Source organism: Nomascus leucogenys, chromosome 2, assembly GCF_006542625.1.
Source record: "Nomascus leucogenys isolate Asia chromosome 2, Asia_NLE_v1, whole genome shotgun sequence".
Classification (NCBI taxonomy): Eukaryota; Metazoa; Chordata; class Mammalia; order Primates; family Hylobatidae; genus Nomascus; species Nomascus leucogenys.
Genome location: NC_044382.1, coordinates 30767176 through 30788547, shown reverse-complemented (window position 1 = coordinate 30788547; position 21372 = coordinate 30767176). Strand labels below are relative to the sequence as shown.

Sequence of the window (21372 nt, the reverse complement as noted above, 5' to 3'; positions counted from 1 at the left end):
TAAACATGCAACTACCATAAAACCCAGCAATTGTACTCTTGGGCATTTATCCCAGAGAAACAAAAACTTATGTTTATGCAAAAACCTGTACACAAATGGTCATAACAATTTTATTTTAGTAGCCAAAAACTGGAAACAACACAGTTGTTCTTCAGTGGATGAATGGATAAATTTTGGACATCTTTGTAAGGAAATACTATTCAACAAAAAAGGAGAACAAACTATTTATATACACAGTAACTTGGATGCATCCTTAGAGAATTATGCTAAGTGAAAAAAAGTCAAACCCCAAAGGTTAAATTCTGTATACTTTTATTTATGTAACATTCTCAAAATGACAAAATTATAGAAATAAAGAACAAATTTGTAATTTCCAGGGGTTAAGGAGAGGGTGGGGGCAGGAAGGAAGTGAGTGTGCTATATAAGAGCTGTATGAGAGATGCTTATGAGGACAGAAATGTTCTGTGTTTTACCTGTATCAATGTCAGCATACTGGTTTTGATGTAGTAGCATAGTTTGGCAAGATACTACCATTGGAGGAAACTTGGTAGAAAATATGCTGGATTGCTCTGTATGATTTCTTAAAACTTCATGTGAATCTATAGTTATCTTAAAAAGTTTAAAAATTATTTTAAAGATCATCGGAATATAGAAATATATAATACACATATAATTATATGGAATATAATTAACATAAGTTATATATAATTATAATATATACAATTATAATTATATATAACTGTGGTTACATATATGCATATAAGTAACTTTCATTCTCTTCATCCATAAATCCCACAAATTAGAGGAAACCACTGTTCACATTTTGATGTGCTTTTTTCGAGACATTTTCTAAATATTTACAAACATATATGAATGATGCATTGCACATATGAATGACATATGCCTTATTTAAATTGTTATCTATGTGAATATTAATTTAATTTATATAATGTATATTATATTGTTTCTAATATCTAATTATATTTTTTGTTATTATAAAAAGTGCTACAGTGAGCATGCATATTTTGCACATATTTTTGTCTTTATGTCTTCAGAAAAAACTTGAAAGTGGAAGTGCAAGGTCCAGAATTATATGATGTCTAAAATTTTGATAACTAGTCACACATTTCAATTGGGAAGAACAGTTGGTATCTCAGGTGACTGAGGTCGGAGAAGTGTCATTTCCAAAGATGGGATTAGGGACCCAAGACAATGCCTAGGGTATGATTGTTCTCCCTGAGCTAGCTGTAAATCCCTTTTTATTATGTGCTGGAGGGTCAAGCCATGCAAGGTATGAACTATATGATTTCTTAGTTTCATGTCTAAGATAGGCAGAACAAACAGACAGGTACGTACAATTTATTTGCTACATTATTTTTTATTTTAGAAAGCAACCAGATGAAGAGCTCGCAGGCTATTGAGGCAGATTAAAGACAGCAGAGGGCGCTCGTATGTTATTAGCAAAATCAAGGAAACCATTTGTGTATCTATGCAAGGTAGATAATAAGAAATATCAGCACCTTCTATTGCATTAAATTTTTCACTGGGGATTCACAACTAAATGGCAACTACCTGATGCTCCCCCTTTCTAGTAACTACCTCTGACTTCATTTCAAGCATTGTTAAATGGTGCATTCTGTGTTCTGTCCTTAACTGTCTCATTATCAAATGAGAACTTGCTTTCTGATACTGACAATGACCATAATAACAGTTATAGCTATTGGTCATTAATTGCTTCCTCTATATATTTTTGATTCAGCAAATAATTATTGAATATTGGTTGCAGGATCTTTGCTGGACAGGAAGCATACAGTAATAAATTGTCATGACCCATATCTCCATAGATTTTACAGTGTAAAGGGAGAGATAGAAACCACACAAATAAACATGGGTAAAAGGATAATTATAAGTTATGATAATAACAATAAAGGAAAAGAATAGGATCCTAAGAAAGGTAATAGTGACAAGAGATTTCCTGTTTATTTTAGGTCATGTCTATGGACATGCCAAGTTGGGACTTGAGGTTGAAAGAACCCATCTTAACCAAATAATTTTCTGTGTGGAAGGTACTGAGTGCATGAATATCCTGAGGATAAGGAGAACTTGGCTTCTTCAAAGAACTGAAACACCGCTTATGTGGCTGTAGCCCAGGGAGCAGGAGCACAGGGACACAAGCCAAGGTCAAACCAGGCATTGGGTGTCATGGTCATGGCCCTGTATTTATCCTTAGAGCCCAGGAAAGCCTTGGGAAATTTTGTATCCAATGTTCTCCATATACCTGAGTGGCAACACTGCATATGCAACCATATCCACTTGCATTAGTCAGACTCCTACGAGTCATTCCTGCTACTTCCCTCTCCCTGACACGTCGTATTGAACTAATCACCATGTCCTGTCAACCTAATGTCTTAATATTCTCTTGAATCCTTCCACATGGTTCTGTCTGCATTGACCCTCCCTTGCTCAAGAGCTTCTTGGCTGGCTTCTTGCTTTACTCTGGACCCCTCCATCTAGCCTGCACAACAGCCAACTGATATTTTTAAAATGCAGTAATGATCATATGTGTTCCAATGCTCAAAACCCTTTGGTGGCTTTCCATCGTTCTTGGAGTTAAGAATAAAATCCTGACCATAACCTATGAGGTCCCGTAAGACTTACTTTCTTCCTTCTTATTTGCTTTCCAGCCACCTTGACGTTTCTTCATGGCTAGAGCACAGTATACCTACCACAGGGCTTTTGCAAATGCCATTCACTCAACTATAAATGCCTCTTCTCCTTCATTGCCTTATGAATTTTGTCCTATACAACCACTTTATTATTTCTCTTTTGGGATCTCAGCACATGTCTCCCTTCCTTAGGAACCTTCCCTCATCCAGTTGATACACATTTGTGACAGCTTCCAAGAGAACCATCTTCCTTCCTTCCCGAGCAAATCTTTCAAAATGTAATTATAGGTTTATGTAGGATTATTTGATGATTATTTGTATCTTTGATGATTATTTGTGAGCTCCAAGATTGTTCAGTATTTAAATTGTGTGGTTTTGGGAGTATATACATATGTTTGAATTATTTAAGTGTACACTTTAAATGCATGCAGTTTTTGTACATTAGTTAGAAGTTTAGAAAATTGCTTATATGCTGTGAGTCAATAAAGTGTCCATTTGGGCCAATAAGGGAGTGGCTACATTTTGAAGGCTTTTTCACAATGTCCATTAGCATTTTTAAAAATGCCCTTTGACCTTGCAATTCAATTTTTGAAAATCTTTTATAAAAACATTAAATAAAAATGTTTATATATAAATATTAGCACATGTGGTTATACATATAAGCTTGTTTATTGCAGAATCCTTTGAGAAGCTGAAAAAATAGAAACAATATGAAAGTCTATCAATAGGGAAATAATGAGATATTGAATAGCTTTTCAAAGATTTCTATCTCTTTACCTAAACTAAATGCCATGAGAAATTATTCAATAAGACCGTCAAGCTGCAGAGTAAAGCACTCACTCAAACCCCACTCTACAGGTGAATATGTTTGGATATGTTTGAACAGGCAGGGACAACAGCATCAATGTTGGTTGCTGATATGGCTGGTTTGGGAATAATGGGATTAGTGTGGGAGACTGTTAACTTTTAGAAGTATATACACATTTCCATATTCCCCTCATTTTTCCCTCTCACATGGTAACATATGCCACTTTAATAATTTTTGGATCTAAATTTTGAAGAAAACATTTTGTCAATTAGTACACATTGAAAAGTAATTCTTCTCACCTAGGTAATGGGTTGATAGATACAGCAAACCACCATGGCACACGTTTATCTATGAAACAAAACTGCATGTCCTGCACATGTATCCCAGAACATAAAATAAAATTAATTTTTTTAAAAAGAAAGTAATTCCTCTCACTCTCAAAATAAATACAAAAGGAAATCAGTCACACAGACTTTTGTTCAAGTTTGGCTCCAGTGTTACTCAACTGGGTGATCTTGTCAGATTCTCAATTGCATCATTTCAAAATGGAATAATCATATCTAATTTTTGTACTAAGTATGAGGATTCAATGAGGTAACATTTATGCAGGACCAAGCATGGAAGGTATCCTAATGAAATCTGTTTCTTAAAAAAGGTAGGTAAGGCTATCCTTGAATGTCAAGCATTGCCATAGTCTGAGTTTTGGTTTAAGCTTTCTTCTGTGGTTGAAATGCCCTTCCTTGTCCTTCTCCATGTCTTCAAATCCTTTATCATCCATCAAGTCATGGATCAAATATTATTACATCAGAGAAATCTTTCCGGATTTCCGAGGGAGCATGAATGGTTCTTTGTGCTGGTTCCCACGTTCCCATGTCCGTGCCTCTGTTATGCTGTACCGTGTTGCGTATGTTTAGTTGATTATGCACGCATATCTTCTGCATCAAGACTGTGAGCTACTTGAAAGCAAAAATCATGGGATATTCAACTGTGTACCCTTACTATCTTGCCCTTGGGTAGAAGCTCTATCATTTAAATTTCTTTACTTCTTGCAAAATACAAGAAATATTTACAGAACAGCTGCTCTCTACTAGACACTGTTCTAATTGCTCATGATTGCACCAGGAACATTGAACAAAAGAGGCCAAATTCTTGCCTCTTGGAGATTACATTTTAATGAAGATAGGCAGAAAAAGGAATGAAATAAATAAAGTTTTAACATTGCGTTAAAAGATATATATTTAAAAATATATATCCATAGGAGGAAAAATTAAGCAGCCAAAGAAGATAGACGTATTACGGCAGAAGACACAGTTTTAAATAACATGATCAATGAAGGCTTCACTGAGAAGGTAATATTTAGGAGAAGACCTTAATAAATGAAGGAGCAAGCCATGTGGCCATCTTGGGAAAGAGTAATTTAGGCACAGGGAAGAGGAAATTTAAGGCCCTATAAAAAGAACATACTTGGACTGTTTAAAGACTGACAAGGATCCCAATATGGCTGGAGTGAAAAGAGAAAGATAATGAGTAGGAGAAAGGAAGGGAAGTGAATAGCTCAGATAGGATCTTTGCCACCATTGTAAAGAAATTTTAAAGTGTAGTGTTTGCTTCAAATGAGATGGAAAATGGCAGAAGGAATTAATCTGAATTGAATTTTATTTAAATAGAATTACTCTATCTACTCAGCGTTTCTGTAAAAAGCCAAGTGTAAATTCCCTCAAGTACTTGAGTCATGATAGAAAGTTTGGGATTTGGGACAGAACAGTGATGATGTAGATTGTGTCCTCAGCATGTCAGAGGGGAATTCCCTGCTGGGAGTTAGACACACCTGGTTGGAGTTCCCATGTAGCCTCTACCAGTTTTGGTATATTAGGCATGATACCAATCAGCCTCCCAGAGCTTCAGTTTCTTCACCTGTCATATGCAGAAAACAATGCCTCCCTAATTCACTTCAATCACATTGCGGTTATGAGGTTACAAGGAGATGATAGTGGGAAAGAGTTGCAAAAGAAAAATTCTATGCAAATGAAAGAGATTCTTGATCTTTAAGAACAGGTGTACCTGCTGGCTGAAGACATGGGTCTTCTTGGAGGGTAGGGGAAGAAGGCAATGAAGGGGAGGAAGAGGAAACACACATTGTAAAGCAAAATCTTCAAAATCTCTATAGATCATTGGAGATCCTTGTCGGTGACCTGTTAGGAATTTATCAAATCCCGTATTGATATGGCACTTTCCCAGCCCTCAACATGAAAAAGTGATTTCAAAATGTACAATAGACAGGTGAAGATAAAGGCAGAAAAGTTCTGGTAGAGTGTGTTTCTCACATATAGGTAGTGTATTAATTAATATAGTTGTAGTAAATGTGTTGTCCAGGCACAAATCAGTGAGTCAATATCGGAAAAGAGATTTTGCAGCCACATTTGATGGGGAGAAGCAGTTTGTGTGCCAGATACTGAATATAATAGACATTCTAGGTATTTAGTTAAGTGGGATGTGATATTTGAAATTGACACAATCCCTAGAAAATGCAGAGTGTGAGTTGTCTGAATTTATTGTAGAAAGTAACATGCATTTGTCAACATTTAGTAGGAATTCACTCTTGGTTTATCTACCTATATTATTAAAATTCTTTGTGCTGCATGCAGACCTCTTCTGGCTAAGTAAAAACAGGAAGACAGACAAACAAACAAAAGATTTATTAAACATACATTTGAGTTACTTTCAGAGTTTATGTGTTTGGGAAGGACAAAACCCAAGATAGCTTTTGAGAACTCAGTAGAAGCAGCACGTAGAAACTTTATTCTAGATTAGAGCACTGCTTTAACTGGCATCTTGCTCTACGATAAGATTTCAGTCTTGTCTTACTGTCCGCATTAAACAATTCTGGGAGATTACTGTATTTCTAGCTCTGCTATGTCACATTTTACTTCTGGTAAGTGGGCAAGAACCACAGCCATGGCTGCAGAGGATCCACTGTAATAAGGTGATGGCATGAAAGGGCTGAAACTAAACATTTCAATGACCCTTCCATCTCTGACACTGCTATTCTATGAGAAAAATAGTGACTCTTTAATTTTAAAAAGGTCAGTTTTTAAGTTTACTAGCGTAGGAGAGTGGGCTCAGATAGTTTTAAAATACTTTCCAAAAAAGATGTGTAAAAGTTTTAACTCTGAAACTGCATACATTTTTAGGAGTTGAGAGCTTGTTTTGAGGTCAGATTTTAATCCTGTTTCTGTCACTTATTGGCTCTGTGAATTTGAACTTGCTACATTATCTGGGCTTTAGTCCTCTTATTTTGAACCATTCTTTGGTTATCCTGTTGAATATATAAATATTCACCAAGAGATATATATATTTGCATCATTAAAACTTTAAGCATGGCCAGAAAAAATTACTAATAGCAACACAAATCTTCCCCATCAACTATGTGATCCCAAAGCGCCATATTTATTCTAACTTTCTAAAAGCAAAAATGCAGTCGGGGTGTTCAAAATGAGTTCTGTTTGGCTGAAGCCAGAGCTGAATCCTGAGAACTCACTGGGAGTTGCTTTGAGGGCTCTGTCCTGGAGGACTTGTGAAGCAGAACTGGAAAAGCAGGATTTGGCTGCTTTTGGATTGTCCAGGAGCCACATGGGTGTGTCCTTTGAAACACAAACCAAAGAGAGGAAAACAATTATCAAGTAGAGAGGGTTTAAGACGTTAAATAAACCAAAGAACTTTAAACCTTTTCCTTAAAATTTTTATGCTTCTGCACTTTAAAATAGAAGAGGTTTCATAATAAAATCAACTATAATACATATTTGAGGAAATGAGCAACAACAACAAAAGGAAAAATTCAAAGTATATAAAGAAAGAATCAGAAAAAAGAATGAAGGGAGAATGTACATTGAATAAACTCCTAAGGATAAGTTGAGTCACCAGTTTCACTGAGTTTCTGGATAGATAGGTGATGAAAAAGAAAAAAATAAGTCACAGAAATCTTTTTTTTTTTTTTGAGACAGAGTCTCTCTCTGTCGCCCAGGCTGGAGTGCAGTGGCTGTGATCCCACCCAGCTCACTGCAGCTTCTGCCTCCCAGGTTTAAGTGATTCTTCTGCCTCAGCCTCCCGAGTAGCTGGGACTACAGGCATCTGACACCACACCTGGCTAATTTTTTATATTTTTAGTAGAGACAGGGTTTCACAGTTTTAGCCAGAATGGTCTCTATCTCCTGACCTCATGATTTGCCAGCCTCAGCCTCCCGAAGTGCTGGGATTATGAGCCACAGTTTCGCTCTTTTTGCCCAGGCTTGTTGTGGCTTGATCTTGGTTTACTACAACCTCTGCCTCCCAGGTTCAGGCGATTCTCCTGCCTCAGCCTCACGAGTAGCGGGATTACTGGCATGTGCCACTATGCCCGGCTAATTTTGTATTTTTAGTAGAGACGGTGTTTCTCCATGTTGCTTAGGCTGGTCTCCACCTCCCGACCTCAGGTGATCTGCCCACTCGGCCTCCCAAAGCACTGGGATTTGGTAGGCGCCTGTAATGGCATGAGCCACCGTGCCCAGCCATCACATAAATCTTATAAGCAGAAAAGAGGAATCTGACTTTAGGGAAGGCTTTTTTTTTTTTTGCCTAATTTCTAAAAGAAAAATTTTCCACAAGACTTCATGAAAAGGTAATCAAGTGACATGAAAAGGTAATCAAGTGGCCATGGGCAGTTTTGCTCATCGGGTGCATTGGAATTTCCTGTCTGACTTACTTATTCCTAGATCCCTCCCTAGGAAGTTGTGACTGAGCAAGTCTAAGCATAAAAGTCTAGTGTGTCCTATAGTAGATTTTGCCTTAATCCAAAACACTTGTATAAAAATTAAGAATTCATAAAGTGACTTTCTATCCATCACCTCTTTTGATAATTTTAGTAATCCAGTGAGGTTCGTCAAATTTGTTTTTATGCAGGAAAGAAAATTTATACTTAAAATATCAAATGACTTAAGACACAAATAAAGGCTGGGCCCGGTGGCTCACGCTTGTAATCCCAGCACTTTGGGAGGCCGAGGCGGGCGGATCACGAGATCAGGAGATCGAGACCACGGTGAAACCCCGTCTCTACTAAAAATACAAAAAATTAGCCGGGCTTGGTGGTGGGCGCATGTAGTCCCAGCTACTCGGAGAGGCTGAGGCAGGAGAATGGCGTGAACCCGGGAGGTGGAGCTTGCAGTGAGCCGAGATTGCGCCACTGCACTCCAGCCTGGGCGACAGTGCGAGACTCCGTCTCAAAAAAAAAAAAAAGACACAAATAAAGATGACTTGAATTCATATGGTTTTAACAATGCAGGACAAGTGGAGTTAAAATTTTAATTTTATTGAAAATATTAAGGCCAGTAAAAATCATGCCCATGTTGTTCAGTAGGGGCTGAGAGGTTCTCAGATGAACCAGGTATTCAGTTATTGGATACTTTTCCAAATACTGTACCTCTCTCTACTCATCATATCAGGTTGTGTGTAGAATCTCTTCTCTCAGAGTTCACCTTATTTGTAGAGCATTCATAATGCTTATCCCTTCCTCCAGATACTCCTTCTTATCTTTTCCAAGGCATTCCCAAGGCCCCTTTATACATAACTTTATCATTTCCTTCCACAGTTATGAGATACACAGAGCTATGTGATTGCTGAGTCCATCAACTTCTCAATAGCCAGCTAGTTATTCATTTTAGTAGCATTGGCTGATTGATACAGTAGGTGTGGATTAAAGAAGCATTAAAGAAACGTGTAAAAAAAAAAAAAAAAAGGGAGGGATCAGCCAGGTGTGGTGGCTCACACCTGTAATCCCAGCACTTTGGGAGGCCAATGGGGGAGAATCACTAGGTCAGGAGTTCGAGACCATCATGGCCAACATGGTGAAACCTCATCTCTACTAAAAGAAAATACAAAAATTAGCCAGGCATGGTGATGCGCACCTATAGTCCCAGCTACTCGGGAGACTGAGTCAGGAGAATCGCTTGAACCAGGAGGCAGAGGTTGCAGTGAGCCGAGATAGCACCACTGCACTCCAGCCTGGGTGACAGAGTGAGACTGCATCTCAAAAAAAAAAAAAAAAAAAAAATCAATGTTAATAAGAGAAACATAAGATCTATCTATCCAACTACCTATCTTAATTTAGGAAATGCTGGCTGCATGCCATGTCTCATGCCTGTAATCGGAACAGTTTAGGAGGCTGAGGTGGGCAGATCACTTAGATCACCTGAGGCCAGGATTTCAACACCAGCCTGGGCAGCATGGTGAAACCCTGTCTCTACTAAAAATACAAAAATTAGTCTCTCCCTTAGTTGCTTCCTTCTCCCTAGTTTAATGTTTTTTATATTATATCCCTAGATTCAGCCATTCCTCCCTGCTCATCAGGGCATCTTAAGTTGGTTCATGCATCAATTCCAAGTTTTTCATGTGCAGTTAAAAAAGTTATGGCATTAAGATTCCCTACGTTTTAAAAATTCATAAGGAGAAAAGTGGGGCTCAGGCAGCTAAAGTGGCCTGACCATGGTTACATAACCATTAAGTGGCTGATTTAGAAGTTGAACTTACATCTTGTCTATGTCTTCTGCTCTTTCTGCTCCTCCATGTGGCCTTGGCTATTAGACTACATCATAGACCAGACCTGTAGGATGTACTCCAAGGATTTGGGGTGTGGGTACCAAAAATTATAGGTGTGTACCAGAAGCTGGAATGAAGGCAAAGTATTAGGACACCTGCAAGAAGAGGTAGGCTGTTCTCAGAGAAGATGGGAATGAAAGTATACAAACATAAGTGACTGAGTTTAAAAGCTTAATTGGCCTTAGGGTAAGAGTCAGGAGAGTCTGGGTTGGGCATGTTTTGATTTCAATGCTCAAGCCTGATTCTCATCCTTAGAAGCATATGGGAATGGGTGGGCTAAGTTCCGGGGAAATATAATAGTAACTTTCTGAACTTACATTAATCATACCCGGATTATGAAATGGAGCCAATGGGGAAAAGGGGCATTTCCAGACAAGATCACAAACAGAAGCTGGGAAAGGCCATGCTTCCTGAATATGCAGATAAAGTAACCAACTAAGCAAAGGGGTAGTGTTGTATTTCTATGAACATCTTGAGGTATGACTTAGATTACTTAGCTTAATCATTATTCTCCACTGCCTTCTCCTATACTATTCTGCTCTGTCTCCAGTAGCACTATGGCTTAGAGATACAGCACAGGCCTTGGAATCAGGCTGCTTGAATTCAAATTCTGTCTTCCTCCTTTATTAATATAGCCACATTAGCAAACCTCCCTGGGCCTTTATTTCCTTATTTATAAAATTTAAGAATAATAATATCTATTGTGCATAGTGATTAGGAATTAAATACTACATAGCACTTAGTCATTAATCACTTAGCTTGATGCCTAAAAGAGAGTAAGAACACAGTTCATACCAGCTACTAATATTACTACTTTTTCAGATCTAACACTTTTGTTTTTGTATTTCAATATGCATTTTCAGGAGAGACCCGAGTAGGGAAAAAGCAAGTATTTCTGAGCACTCAAACAATATTGTTTGCCCATATATCTAACTGCGTGAGATAGAAAGTTTGTTATCCTTTCTCTTTGAATTAGGTTCAGCAAATTTCACTCTTCTCATGAGTAACTAACTGCATGATTACGTGGGTCCTTAGATTGTTAGTGCGTGCTAGCCCCTCATTTCACAGGCTGAACTTGTACAAAGCAAGTTCCTAGCAGATTTGTGACAGGAACCACGTCCCCAAACTTGCCATCCTTATTCACTTCATCTCACAGTTGTACCTCCTCTCTTAAGAAAATTTTATTATTAGAAACTTGTACATGATAAAAATACATTCATTTAAAATTAATTAAAAAAACTACAGTAAGAATTTTTTAAAATGTACTTTTTCTGCTTGTAGGTAGACATGGGTAACCAAAATTATTAAATAAAACTAGACAGGCTGTTTTTCCTTTGTCCAATACACTATTATTTCAGTTGTAAATTTTAAGTGAAAAATCACCTGAGGAGGTCACTTTGATGAATGTTTTCCTTCACTATCATCAAATTCCATAAATCCTCTTGAGAAAAAAAGAGAAAATAAGAATTACAATTCGGACTGAACAGGAGTGTTAGAATGATCACTAAGGTGCTGTATAATGTTTGAGCCATACTGTTCTTCTCTAGATTTTTCTATGTCAGAAAGAAATAAGACCTAAAATATCCACATAGTTCATAGTGGACGAGTAATTTATGCATAATTATCTTTTTGCACCTGCCAACAAACCCATTAGTTAGGTATCTATTCACACGTAAAGTCCATAAAGACATATATTTTGGTATTTTTTCCAGTAATATATCCCCAGCACCTAGAACAGTGCATGGCAAATAGTAGAAATTAATAAATATTTGTTGAATGCATCTTTATTATCTCTTTTTATGTGTGAGAAAACCTTTGAAGCTTAAAGATTAAACAACCTGTCCAAAGCACATGGCTGGTAAGTTGCAAAGAAAATTTAAAAACTGAGGTCTCCAGAGTCATTACTAAATGCTAGAAACATGATGCCCTATGGCTTAAAGACTGGGTACCAGGGTATCTGCTGAGATCATAAAAGATAACTAAAATATGGTTTGTGAATTATAGTCTAGTGGAGAAAACAGACAACTCAGATACAAGTAATTTAATACAATGTGGGGATAAAAGTTGTTATGACGATTTCTGCAAAGGATTATGAAATCCCTGAATATGAAAAACTGAAATTTCTGATGTTAAGTGTCTATGACTTTTTTACAGAGTTTGTTTTTGAATTGGGCTTTAGAAAATGATTAGACTTGCCAAGTGAACAGAGTGGGGTTTTGGCTTTGGGGCTAGGCATTTTCAGCAGAGGGAAAAATCACATGCACAGATATTGGGGGTTTATACAAACATGACCTGCTTTAAAATGAAACTCATTAGTCATTGGGGCTTCAGGTTGCAGAGGTGAGAAATGTGACTGAAAGATACATTGGCATCAGAGAAGGACCTTTGACATCAGCCTAATGCATTTATGCATTTGCTTGTATTTTGGAAGCAATGGAAATTCGTGAAAAACTTCCAAGCGTGGCAGTGATATGACCAAATTTACATTTTTCTGATATAAGTTCTGGTAGTAGGTAGAAGATGAATTGGTGAGACAGAAAGTGGAACTTATTAGAAATCCAATAAAAAGAGAGACAGAAAAGAGTGGAACTTTTTAGAAATCCAATAAAAGGAACTTGGGAAAGAGATGATGAAGGGCTCAACTTGACCAGCTAGTCAGTGGAGCTGAGAAAGAGAAATGTATATAGGGTGCATATACATATACCCAAGGAAGGTATATACGGTAGAATATTCAGCAATTTGATAAAGGTGGTGATGAGCAGGAAGGATTTGAGAAGATCCTTAGGTTTCTGGATTCTAGGTGGATGATAATGTGACTTAATGAGATATGGAGAAAGGTTTTGAGTGAGATGATGGGCTTGGGTTTAGACCAGTGGAATTTGAAATAGTGGTAGAAAAACGATGGAATTTTGTAGCAAGCAATCAGTTATTCCATCTGGAGCTCAGGAAAAAATTACAACAGAAATGTGAATTTGAAACTCATTAGATTATAGGCAGTATTCCCAATGTGTAAACTGCAATGTGAAAAACCAAGCACATTTGGAATTCTGAGGAACAATGATATTTGGAGGGCAGGTGCATGAAGAAAAGTCAAATAAAAAGAATGAGAAAGAATGTCTAGTGGTAGAGACAGAACCAGGAAAATACATCATGGAACCCAGAGGAGAAAATATTCCCAAGAATTAAGGGCTCTCAAAGGGTGAGATGAGTTAAGAATATGTATATTTTTTCAGAAAAATGATGAGCAAAATGCAGTCTAGGTAGCTCCAAGGTGATCCAAAAGCAAGTGGAGAGAACAATCCAGTCTATTCACTGTCCCAAAAGCATGTCTCTAGCATTTACTATGCATCTGACACACCACTTAGGCATCAGACACATTGGAGTAAATAAAGTAAAATTCCCACCCTTATGAATCTTTGTTATTCCTCTCATTGTCTCTTCCAAATCAAATCTTGTTCAGTCATTCAAGGCCCAAATTACATCTTGCTTTTGCCATAAACACTTCCCTAAGCACACTGGACCCATTGAGAACTCCTTTCACTGGAAACTGCCTGTGATCTTTGGCTGACATTTACCTTGCTAGGCATTTTTAGTTATTGCATTGGCTTAAGTAATTTTACCATAAGGACTGCAGATTATTTGAGGAGAAGGGATTAAGAGCCTAGACTTTTCCTTCACAATCCGTGTCCCTGCTTTGTACATGTTAAGTGCTTAGCAATACTTTCTGATGTCTCCTCCTATCCTCCACCCCCTATTTTGCTTATGGTCTTCCCTTGAACAGGGATTTATGGGTATGTCTTAGGTCCTGGCTCTACCACCCACAGATTTATCTCTTGAGCAGATATTGCTGTGTCTTTGAGCAAAAATCCTTCAGGATTTCTCAGTCAAATTGAGGTAGATGGGCTTTAGGTCTGATCTGCAAGATATCTTTCCATAATTAATTAATTCAGGTGCCTGACACTGTATGCCAGGTACTGTGCTCTTGCAACCAGTCACGTGATCTGGTCTCTACTTTCACTTGCTACTTGATTAAAAATAAATAAGTCATTTCAGATGGTAACAAATATTATGACAGTGTAGCAAGGTACAGTGATAGAGAATAGCAGGCAGTGGGAATGGAAGCGGACAGTATTAACAACAATGGTCATAGAACAGTTTCTGAGGAAGTGACTTTTAGATTAGCCGCAGGCTCAAGAACTAGTCATGAGAAAAGGAGAGTATTTTAGGAAGGAGGGAGAGTAAGGGAAGAGAGCATGAGATGGTAATCATTTCTAGCAACAGAAAGAAGGCCATTTACTCAGAATATAATGAGGGAAAAGGAAACCAGTAGATGAAGGGCCATTTCTGAGCGTAGAGCCGACAGCAATTCTTTAGCATATCAGAGAGTCGACTCTTATAGTTAACACAGAGAAAAATGTCCTATGTTATACTTGGAAAATTCCCTAGGGAAGGAATGAAAAGAATTATTAATGTTCTAACTCCTTGCTTTGCTGTGTGAATGTAACAATACTAATTCAACTGGGGTCTAATCTTTAGTTTGTATCTAATGGGTGGTGCTCCTATTGTTGGCGTATGACTTTCCTCCTTGTTTACATTAACAATCTTGGAAAGATAACAGTTGCAAAAGCAACCACAATAGGAAATGTAACAATTAAAAAAAACACCTGTGAGTTTTAACAATTTGTGGAGAAGGATTGCCTGTAGAACACTGCCCAATCAGATGACAATCTATCCCTTTAAGCAGATCAGAGATTACAAAACCCCTGATTACTCCTACGTGGAAGTGGTTCTTAATCTGTTATTGGTTAAAGACCCCTTCAAAAATCTAATAGAAGTCATGAACACTTTCCCCGGGAAAATGCAAAAAAAAAAAAAAAAAATCACACTGACACAAAATATTAATAAAAATGTAAAGGCTCTGTGGATCTTTAAGGCCCATCCATGCAACCCAGAACATCTGATCAAGGCATGGCTTTTGAAAATTTCTGTATATCAGAATTACCTGAAAAGCTTGTTGAAAACCATATCCATGGCCTTGTCCCTAGAAAGTTGCAAAATGGGATGCAGAAATCTGCATTTTTAAAAATAAATTCCCCCAGTGGATTCTGTATCAGGTGGATATACCACACCTAGTCAAACTCTGCTTAAGGATCTATATGGGAGAAAATTAGAGAGCAGAGGCTTAGAGCAGTGGAAATTGAAAGCACCTGGAAATTCGAAAGAGTGAATTTCATCTTGGAGCACTGAAATTTGGGAGATTAATATGGGGAGAATAAAGCATACAGTGAGGTAGTAGTGTCAAATCAGAACTATGTAGGCAAAAATAACATGTATTGGGAATTAGACACAGGCTTCGAAGTAGGCTGAGAACACCGGGAAGACTCTGGGATTGGTGATCTGCCCGAAGGCAGTCCCTCATGATGAAAACCAACACTCATGTTGAGAGGTTCTCTAGATTGTCTTTAAAGAGAGGTTATCTACTGTCTCTGCTAATCTTCTTGAGCTACTCAAGCTAGAAAATATAGGCAGGACTCATCACACCCATCACTAATGAACGTATCACTACCTCTTACCTTCATCACATAATCACAGTGCTTACAAGGGGCGGGCCATCTATTATTTTAACTTTACAGTTAAAATATGAGCAAATAGAGGCCTTCAGAGTGGGAGGGCCTTGTTCAAGACCGCCTAGTAAAATAGCAACTGAGTTAGGATCAGAACTTGGCTTTTTGTTTCTTAGTCTAGTGTTTTTCCTCCTCCCTATTTGCTCCTGAGATTAAAAAAAAAAAAAAAATCCTGTATGGAACCACTTGATGGGAATGTACTTTCCCCCAAAAAGTTCAGGGCAATTGATTCAGATGCAAAATATATTTTAAGTAGCGCAACATTTTTCAACGAAAAATAACACATTTACTTATGCCACAAATTTTGTTTCTCATATATTTTAATGCCATGTGGTCATTGTGTGCTCATTATCAACAGAGAACTGGACAAAAAGCAACGTTTTTCTCAGTGCTTACGTGCTCCTGGACATGGAGCGGAGGATGAACTCGACTGCATTCTCAATGATCTCTGTGCCCAGGAGGCTTAGGAATTTGGGGAAGTCTGGCTTTGGGTCTTTGCCCGAGTCGTCTGGCTTGTCATCTGTCTTGTCTGGTTTGTCGTCTGAAACACAGAACAGAATCTCAGAAGTGATTCTCAGCAACAAAGAAGGAATCCTCCTTTTTGTGGCGGGAACGCTTGGGATTCTTTCTGACCCACTCACTAATTTCATAGCCTTATATGGTTATATTCATTGAACATTTAATGCCTGTCTGGATAAAATATTCACATGCATTATCTCATTTATTTGTAAAAATAAACAAATAGACAGACTGATATTGATATTTAGGTAGACACTGGCACCGCCTTGTGAGTGAGAAAACCAAAGTTCCCAGAGGCTAAGTACTTCTCCCCGAGTTAAGCAGCCAGTAAGTGCCAGTGCCAGGACTGACATACAGAATGTCTGTTTTTCCATATGATCTCCATGCCCATGGTAATAATCATATTAAAGATAAATTATCAACTGGGTGAGGTGGCTCATGCCTGTAATCCCAGCAGTTTGGGAGGGTGAGATGGGAGAATTCCTTGAGGCCTGGAGTTTGAGACCAGCCTGGGTAACATAGTGAGACTTCCATCTCTACAAAAAGTAAAAAGTAGCCAGGTGTGATGGTGCACACCTGTAATCCCAACTACTTGGGAGGCTGAGGCAGGAGGATCTCTTGAGCCCAGAAGATAGGGGCTGTAGTGAGCCATGATTGTTCCACTGCACTCCAAGCCTGGGTGACAGAGTGATACCCTGTCTCTAAGAAATAAAATAAATAAATAAAAATGAAATATCAATGGGTAATATTTGTTGAGTACATGCCTATGATGATCTACATGGATTATCTTATTTTATCCTCATAGCAATTCTACAAGGTAGGAACAATTATCCCAATTTAAAGGTAAAGTAATATAATTTGAGAGATGTTTAGAAACTGGTTGAAAGTCACACAGTAAGTGGCAGAAATACAATTCAAACCCATGTCAGTTTGGCATTAAGATTTGGATTCTAAAGTACTCTGATGAGCTGCACAGTCTTTGATGGAAAAGTTATGCAATTTGCACTTCTTTTGGAAGATTCAAGATAGTATAACGATAACGATGACAAAGAAATTTTATCACTTGCATATCACCTAGTAGTTTCATAGTGATTTTACAAATGTTGTGTAATTTTATCCCCTGAGCAATCTTACAGAGTATGCATTTTTTTAGCTCACTGAACTGAAAAGTGAAAAGATTAAGAGGCTTACAGAAGACCTCATAGAGAGTAAGGAAAATTCTGGGACGATAACTGCAGGCCTCTTACACTGGATTCTTAAGGGCCCGTTGGAAAGAGGGCCAAGGATTCAGAGTCTGTTGATTATATTCAAGATCTCTTGGGGGCTTTTTGACTTTGCTTGGTTGTCTTTACTCCCAGGAGATGAGAAGAGATGGAAGAGTGACAGTAGCTACATGTGGTCTCCCCTTTGAGCCCTGGTCACAGGATTAAGTGGGACCTTTATTTTTTAATTGTATTGTACCCTGACAAGTAATGTTACCAGACTGGGCAAATAAAAATACAAGATGCCTAGTTAAATTTAAATTTCAGATAAACAACAAATGCTTTTCTGGTACTATAAGAAAGATCTATGCAATAATTAGGACACACTGATGCTAAAAGATTATTCGTTGTTTGTCAGAAATCCAAATCTAACTGTGTTTCTTGTATTTTATCTGGCAAACTCAGCACAAGTTTTAACTCAAGAAGTCTCAACTTCCAGACAATGTACCCCTGACTTTGGATAAAGGAGATGTAACTACCTTTTGTGTGGAGGCTGCCAAATTATGTCAGAAACTTTACATCTATATTATATCCTAAAATGGAAACTATTAGTAAAAAAGATTGGCAGGCAATTCTATGAGCATTTATTGTTTACTATGACACAACTAAAGATTTGATAGAAGCACCAGTTTGGGACTTATAACCAAAATCAATATACTAATCATCACCTATTCATATATCCGATTATTGGTTCCTTCATTCAAATAGTATTTTTGAGCCTACATTTTTAATGTTTTATTTTTGAAACAGGGCTTCACTCTCTCGCCCAGGCTGGAGGGCAGCGAAGTGATTATGACTCACTGCAGGCTCAACCTCCTGGGCTCAAGACATCCTCCCACCTCAGCCTCCTGAGTAGCAGGGATGACAGGCATATGCCACCACAGCTGGCTAATTCTTGTATTTTGTGTAGAGGTGGGGTTTCGCCATGTTCCCCAGGCTGGTCTCGAACTCCTGGGCTTGAGTGATCTGCCCACGTCGGCCTCCTGAAGTGCTGGGGTCACAGGTGTGAGCCATCGTGCCTGGCCTGAGCCCACTATTATGTGCATAGTTATGCTAAGAGTCAAGGTAAAAAAAAAAAAGAACTATAGATATGACCTTCACATAAAGTGCTGGGCAACCCAGGTACTCAAAAGGATTGGTTTGTTTTTATTGTGGGAAGGAGGTGGAAGCGGAACCCATGTGTAAGGTGCCTATTGTGCAGGTACGGCATCAGTGCTTTCAGCACATGCCTTAATCGTCATTCAGCTCAGCAGTGGTATCACAGTTACAGGAGAGAAGACAGATGATCAGGAAAATTAAATGACTCACCTGAAATCACTCATCTAGAAAGTGGCTGACCCAGGGTTTGAACCTAATTTTTTTTTAACTCCACAAAGCACATTATTCACATTGTATAATACAACCTCCAAACAATTGTTCTGTAAAGACATTTGCCAAGTGCAAAGCAGTAATTTCTTGCATGAAAGATGAGATTTTTTTCTCCCGTGTTTCTATCTGGCTACTTGCAAAATAAATTCTATTGACTTGTTATTTCAATATGACACTAAAAGCTGGCTTTTCAAGATACAAGAAGCCTGGGATTGGAGTGGGTGGAAATCAAAATCTTGGCCTTAGCTTGTGAACCCCATATATATTGAGAGGTATTAAAGTGTGGTGGATTGCACGCTCTGGAGTTTTATAGACCTGTCTGATTCCTGCCTTTAACAAAAATTAGCCATGTAAACTTGCACACAGTGCTTAACTTTGCGTGTCTCAGTTTCCTCATATGTTGTCAGGATTGAAAGATATTTTATAAATTATATATATACACACACATACATATATCTATATTATATATACATACATATATCATATATATACAGCCTTTAACAGTACCAATCCCAAGATAAACTTACCTTATATAAATAAATAATAAATGAAAGAATGAATAAATAAATTTTCTCTGTCTTATTGTTACTATTAATAGTAATAGCAACAAAATGATTTATAATTCACTTTCTCCTCTAGTGCTTTAGAAGATAATATAAATTTTAAAAATGCTATTAAAATATGAACTTACATCCTAGAAACAATCTTCAAAGCCAATAGTTTAATATTTTCTTTTTTCAAGTATTATATGGGATAGCCTTTATTTACAGTAACTATCTTGTTGAGTTTCTTAGTGAATGTGAATATAATGTTCTTAAGAAACAGTATTGCTGATATTTGTACAGTTTTAATAGTTTACAAAGTAATTATAAAAGCATATTCATTTGACCTGGTGAAGTTGATAGTATCCCATTTTACAGATAAAGAAACTGAGGTTCAAAGCAGTGAACTGATTTAACCAGTTTCAGAGTTTATAAGAGACAGGGTGGTGACTGGTCTTGGTATCAAATCTCTCCTTTCACTTCACTGTAGTGATTTCTTTAGGAGTAGAATGGACTTAATAATCTCTGTGGCCATATCTAGAGTAATTCTGTTGTAATGTCTGCCTGTGTGTTGTTCAGCCAAATTACATTCAAAGGATTCTGTCGCTAAATGTTTGCACTGTCTCTGTTTTCTGGTCTATCATTCTGAATGGACCTCACAGTCTTTTGCAGATAAACAATAAATTAATTAATGAGAAGGCAGCATAGAGCTTCTATGTGCTTGGAAAAGGTGGGAAAGAAATAGTTGCTCGATAATAGTAGAAAGAATCTAGGAACCTAGGTTTCACTCCCAGGTGCCACTTCCACCTGTATGTATGCTCAAGTAACTTGCCCTCTGCAACCTGTTTATTAACCTGTAAAAAGGAAAATGATAAAACTGTACATGTTTACATCATTGGATTACTATGAGAGCCAAATGAGATTATACATGACAACAATAGCAGGTAATATTTATTGCATGCTTATTATCAACCAGGTACCCTTCCAATTTGTTTCATTCCTTTTATTTAATTTTCATGATAACTTTACGAGAAAGTTAAATGTCCCCAATTATATGTGAGGCCTAGAGAGACTGAATAGCATTCCTAAAGTCACATTTCTGGTTAGTGATAGAGCCAGGTCTAGGAGTTTTATTCCAGAGTACATATTGTCCACCATTGAACATTATTAGGTATAATTATCAAAAAATAAATGCCAGTCAGCTCCCATGGAATTTATACTAGAATAGTGTCATTATATCATAAGAGCACGTAAAAAATTTCAAACTTCATACATCCACTGAAAATAGAGGCTAGGTTTTTGTTAAAATTCTACTTTCTTTGTGTTAGAAGATACACCTCTTGTCTCCCAGGCCAGTGCTCTTTCTGGAGTGCCCAAAGACCCCTTCTTTCTTTTATGTTCTCAATCAGTGCCATCAGCTTTCTCTAGTCACTGCTAACTACTGAACAATTCATGGGCTGTGATCAGAAGCACTTACCTGCATAGCAGGTCAGGATTAAGACAAGCAGTCCCAGGACAACTGTCAGGCGAAGTACTGAGACAGCCATTCTGGTAGCACGGGGTATTGATGCAGATAAATTGTTCAGATACATGTGAAACAATGCTCCATTTATAGGGCATAGATAGGTGACATCATCTGCTTTGGAATTTAGATTGTTGCACAAGATGTCTGCACAGCTTGCTTTTGGATCTGTACTAATGAGCCATACCCTGTCATTCAAACCAAACATTTTTCATATAGGGAAAGAAAAACCCTCTTGATTTTTAAAATTTGTATCTATAAAGGGTTCTGGAGCGAATCTCTTGAGGCTAGTTTCAAGGCCAGCATTGATAATTAAAGGGATATCAGGTAGAATTACTCGTCAGTGTCAAGCGGCAGGCAACAAATTAGATTGGCAAGGCAAGCCTATGCCCTCCCTGTACACTCTATGCCTTCCCTCATGCTCTGGGATAATC

The 21372-nt window shown here is 37.7% G+C and overlaps 1 protein-coding gene across 3 annotated transcripts; it reads right to left on the bottom strand.

The window, feature by feature from the left end:
• Nucleotides 1-6155: 6155 nt before the first annotated feature.
• Nucleotides 6156-20994, bottom strand: C2H5orf46 (chromosome 2 C5orf46 homolog). Of its 3 annotated transcripts, XR_004033193.1 has the most exons (5): nucleotides 20894-20994; nucleotides 16122-16266; nucleotides 11485-11542; nucleotides 10033-10168; nucleotides 6156-7115 (listed from the first exon to the last, which is right to left on the bottom strand). XR_004033193.1 is itself a non-coding variant. In XM_003266603.2 (4 exons), the coding sequence occupies exons 1-3, from the start codon at nucleotides 20961-20963 to the stop codon at nucleotides 11494-11496; spliced, it is 264 nt and encodes an 87-aa protein (XP_003266651.1). In that variant the 5' UTR covers nucleotides 20964-20994; the 3' UTR covers nucleotides 6156-7115; nucleotides 11485-11493. The 3 variants fall into 3 exon arrangements, 2 of the variants coding, with proteins under 2 accessions (XP_003266651.1, XP_030682726.1); XM_003266603.2 differs by lacking the exon at nucleotides 10033-10168; XM_030826866.1 differs by lacking the exons at nucleotides 10033-10168; nucleotides 11485-11542 and having other exon boundaries at nucleotides 20894-20977.
• Between the last annotated feature and the right edge of the window lie 378 nt (nucleotides 20995-21372).

Coding starts and splice junctions, on each gene's coding strand:
- C2H5orf46 (XM_030826866.1), bottom strand. CDS start 20,963: ATGGCTGTCTCAGTACTTCGCCTGACAGTTGTCCTGGGACTGCTTGTC. Junction 16,267..20,893: donor AATCCTGACCTGCTATGCAG/GTAAGTGCTTCT, acceptor TCTGTGTTTCAG/ACGACAAACCAGACAAGACA. Junction 7,116..16,121: donor CGCTCCATGTCCAGGAGCAC/GTAAGCACTGAG, acceptor TGTGTTTCAAAG/GACACACCCATGTGGCTCCT.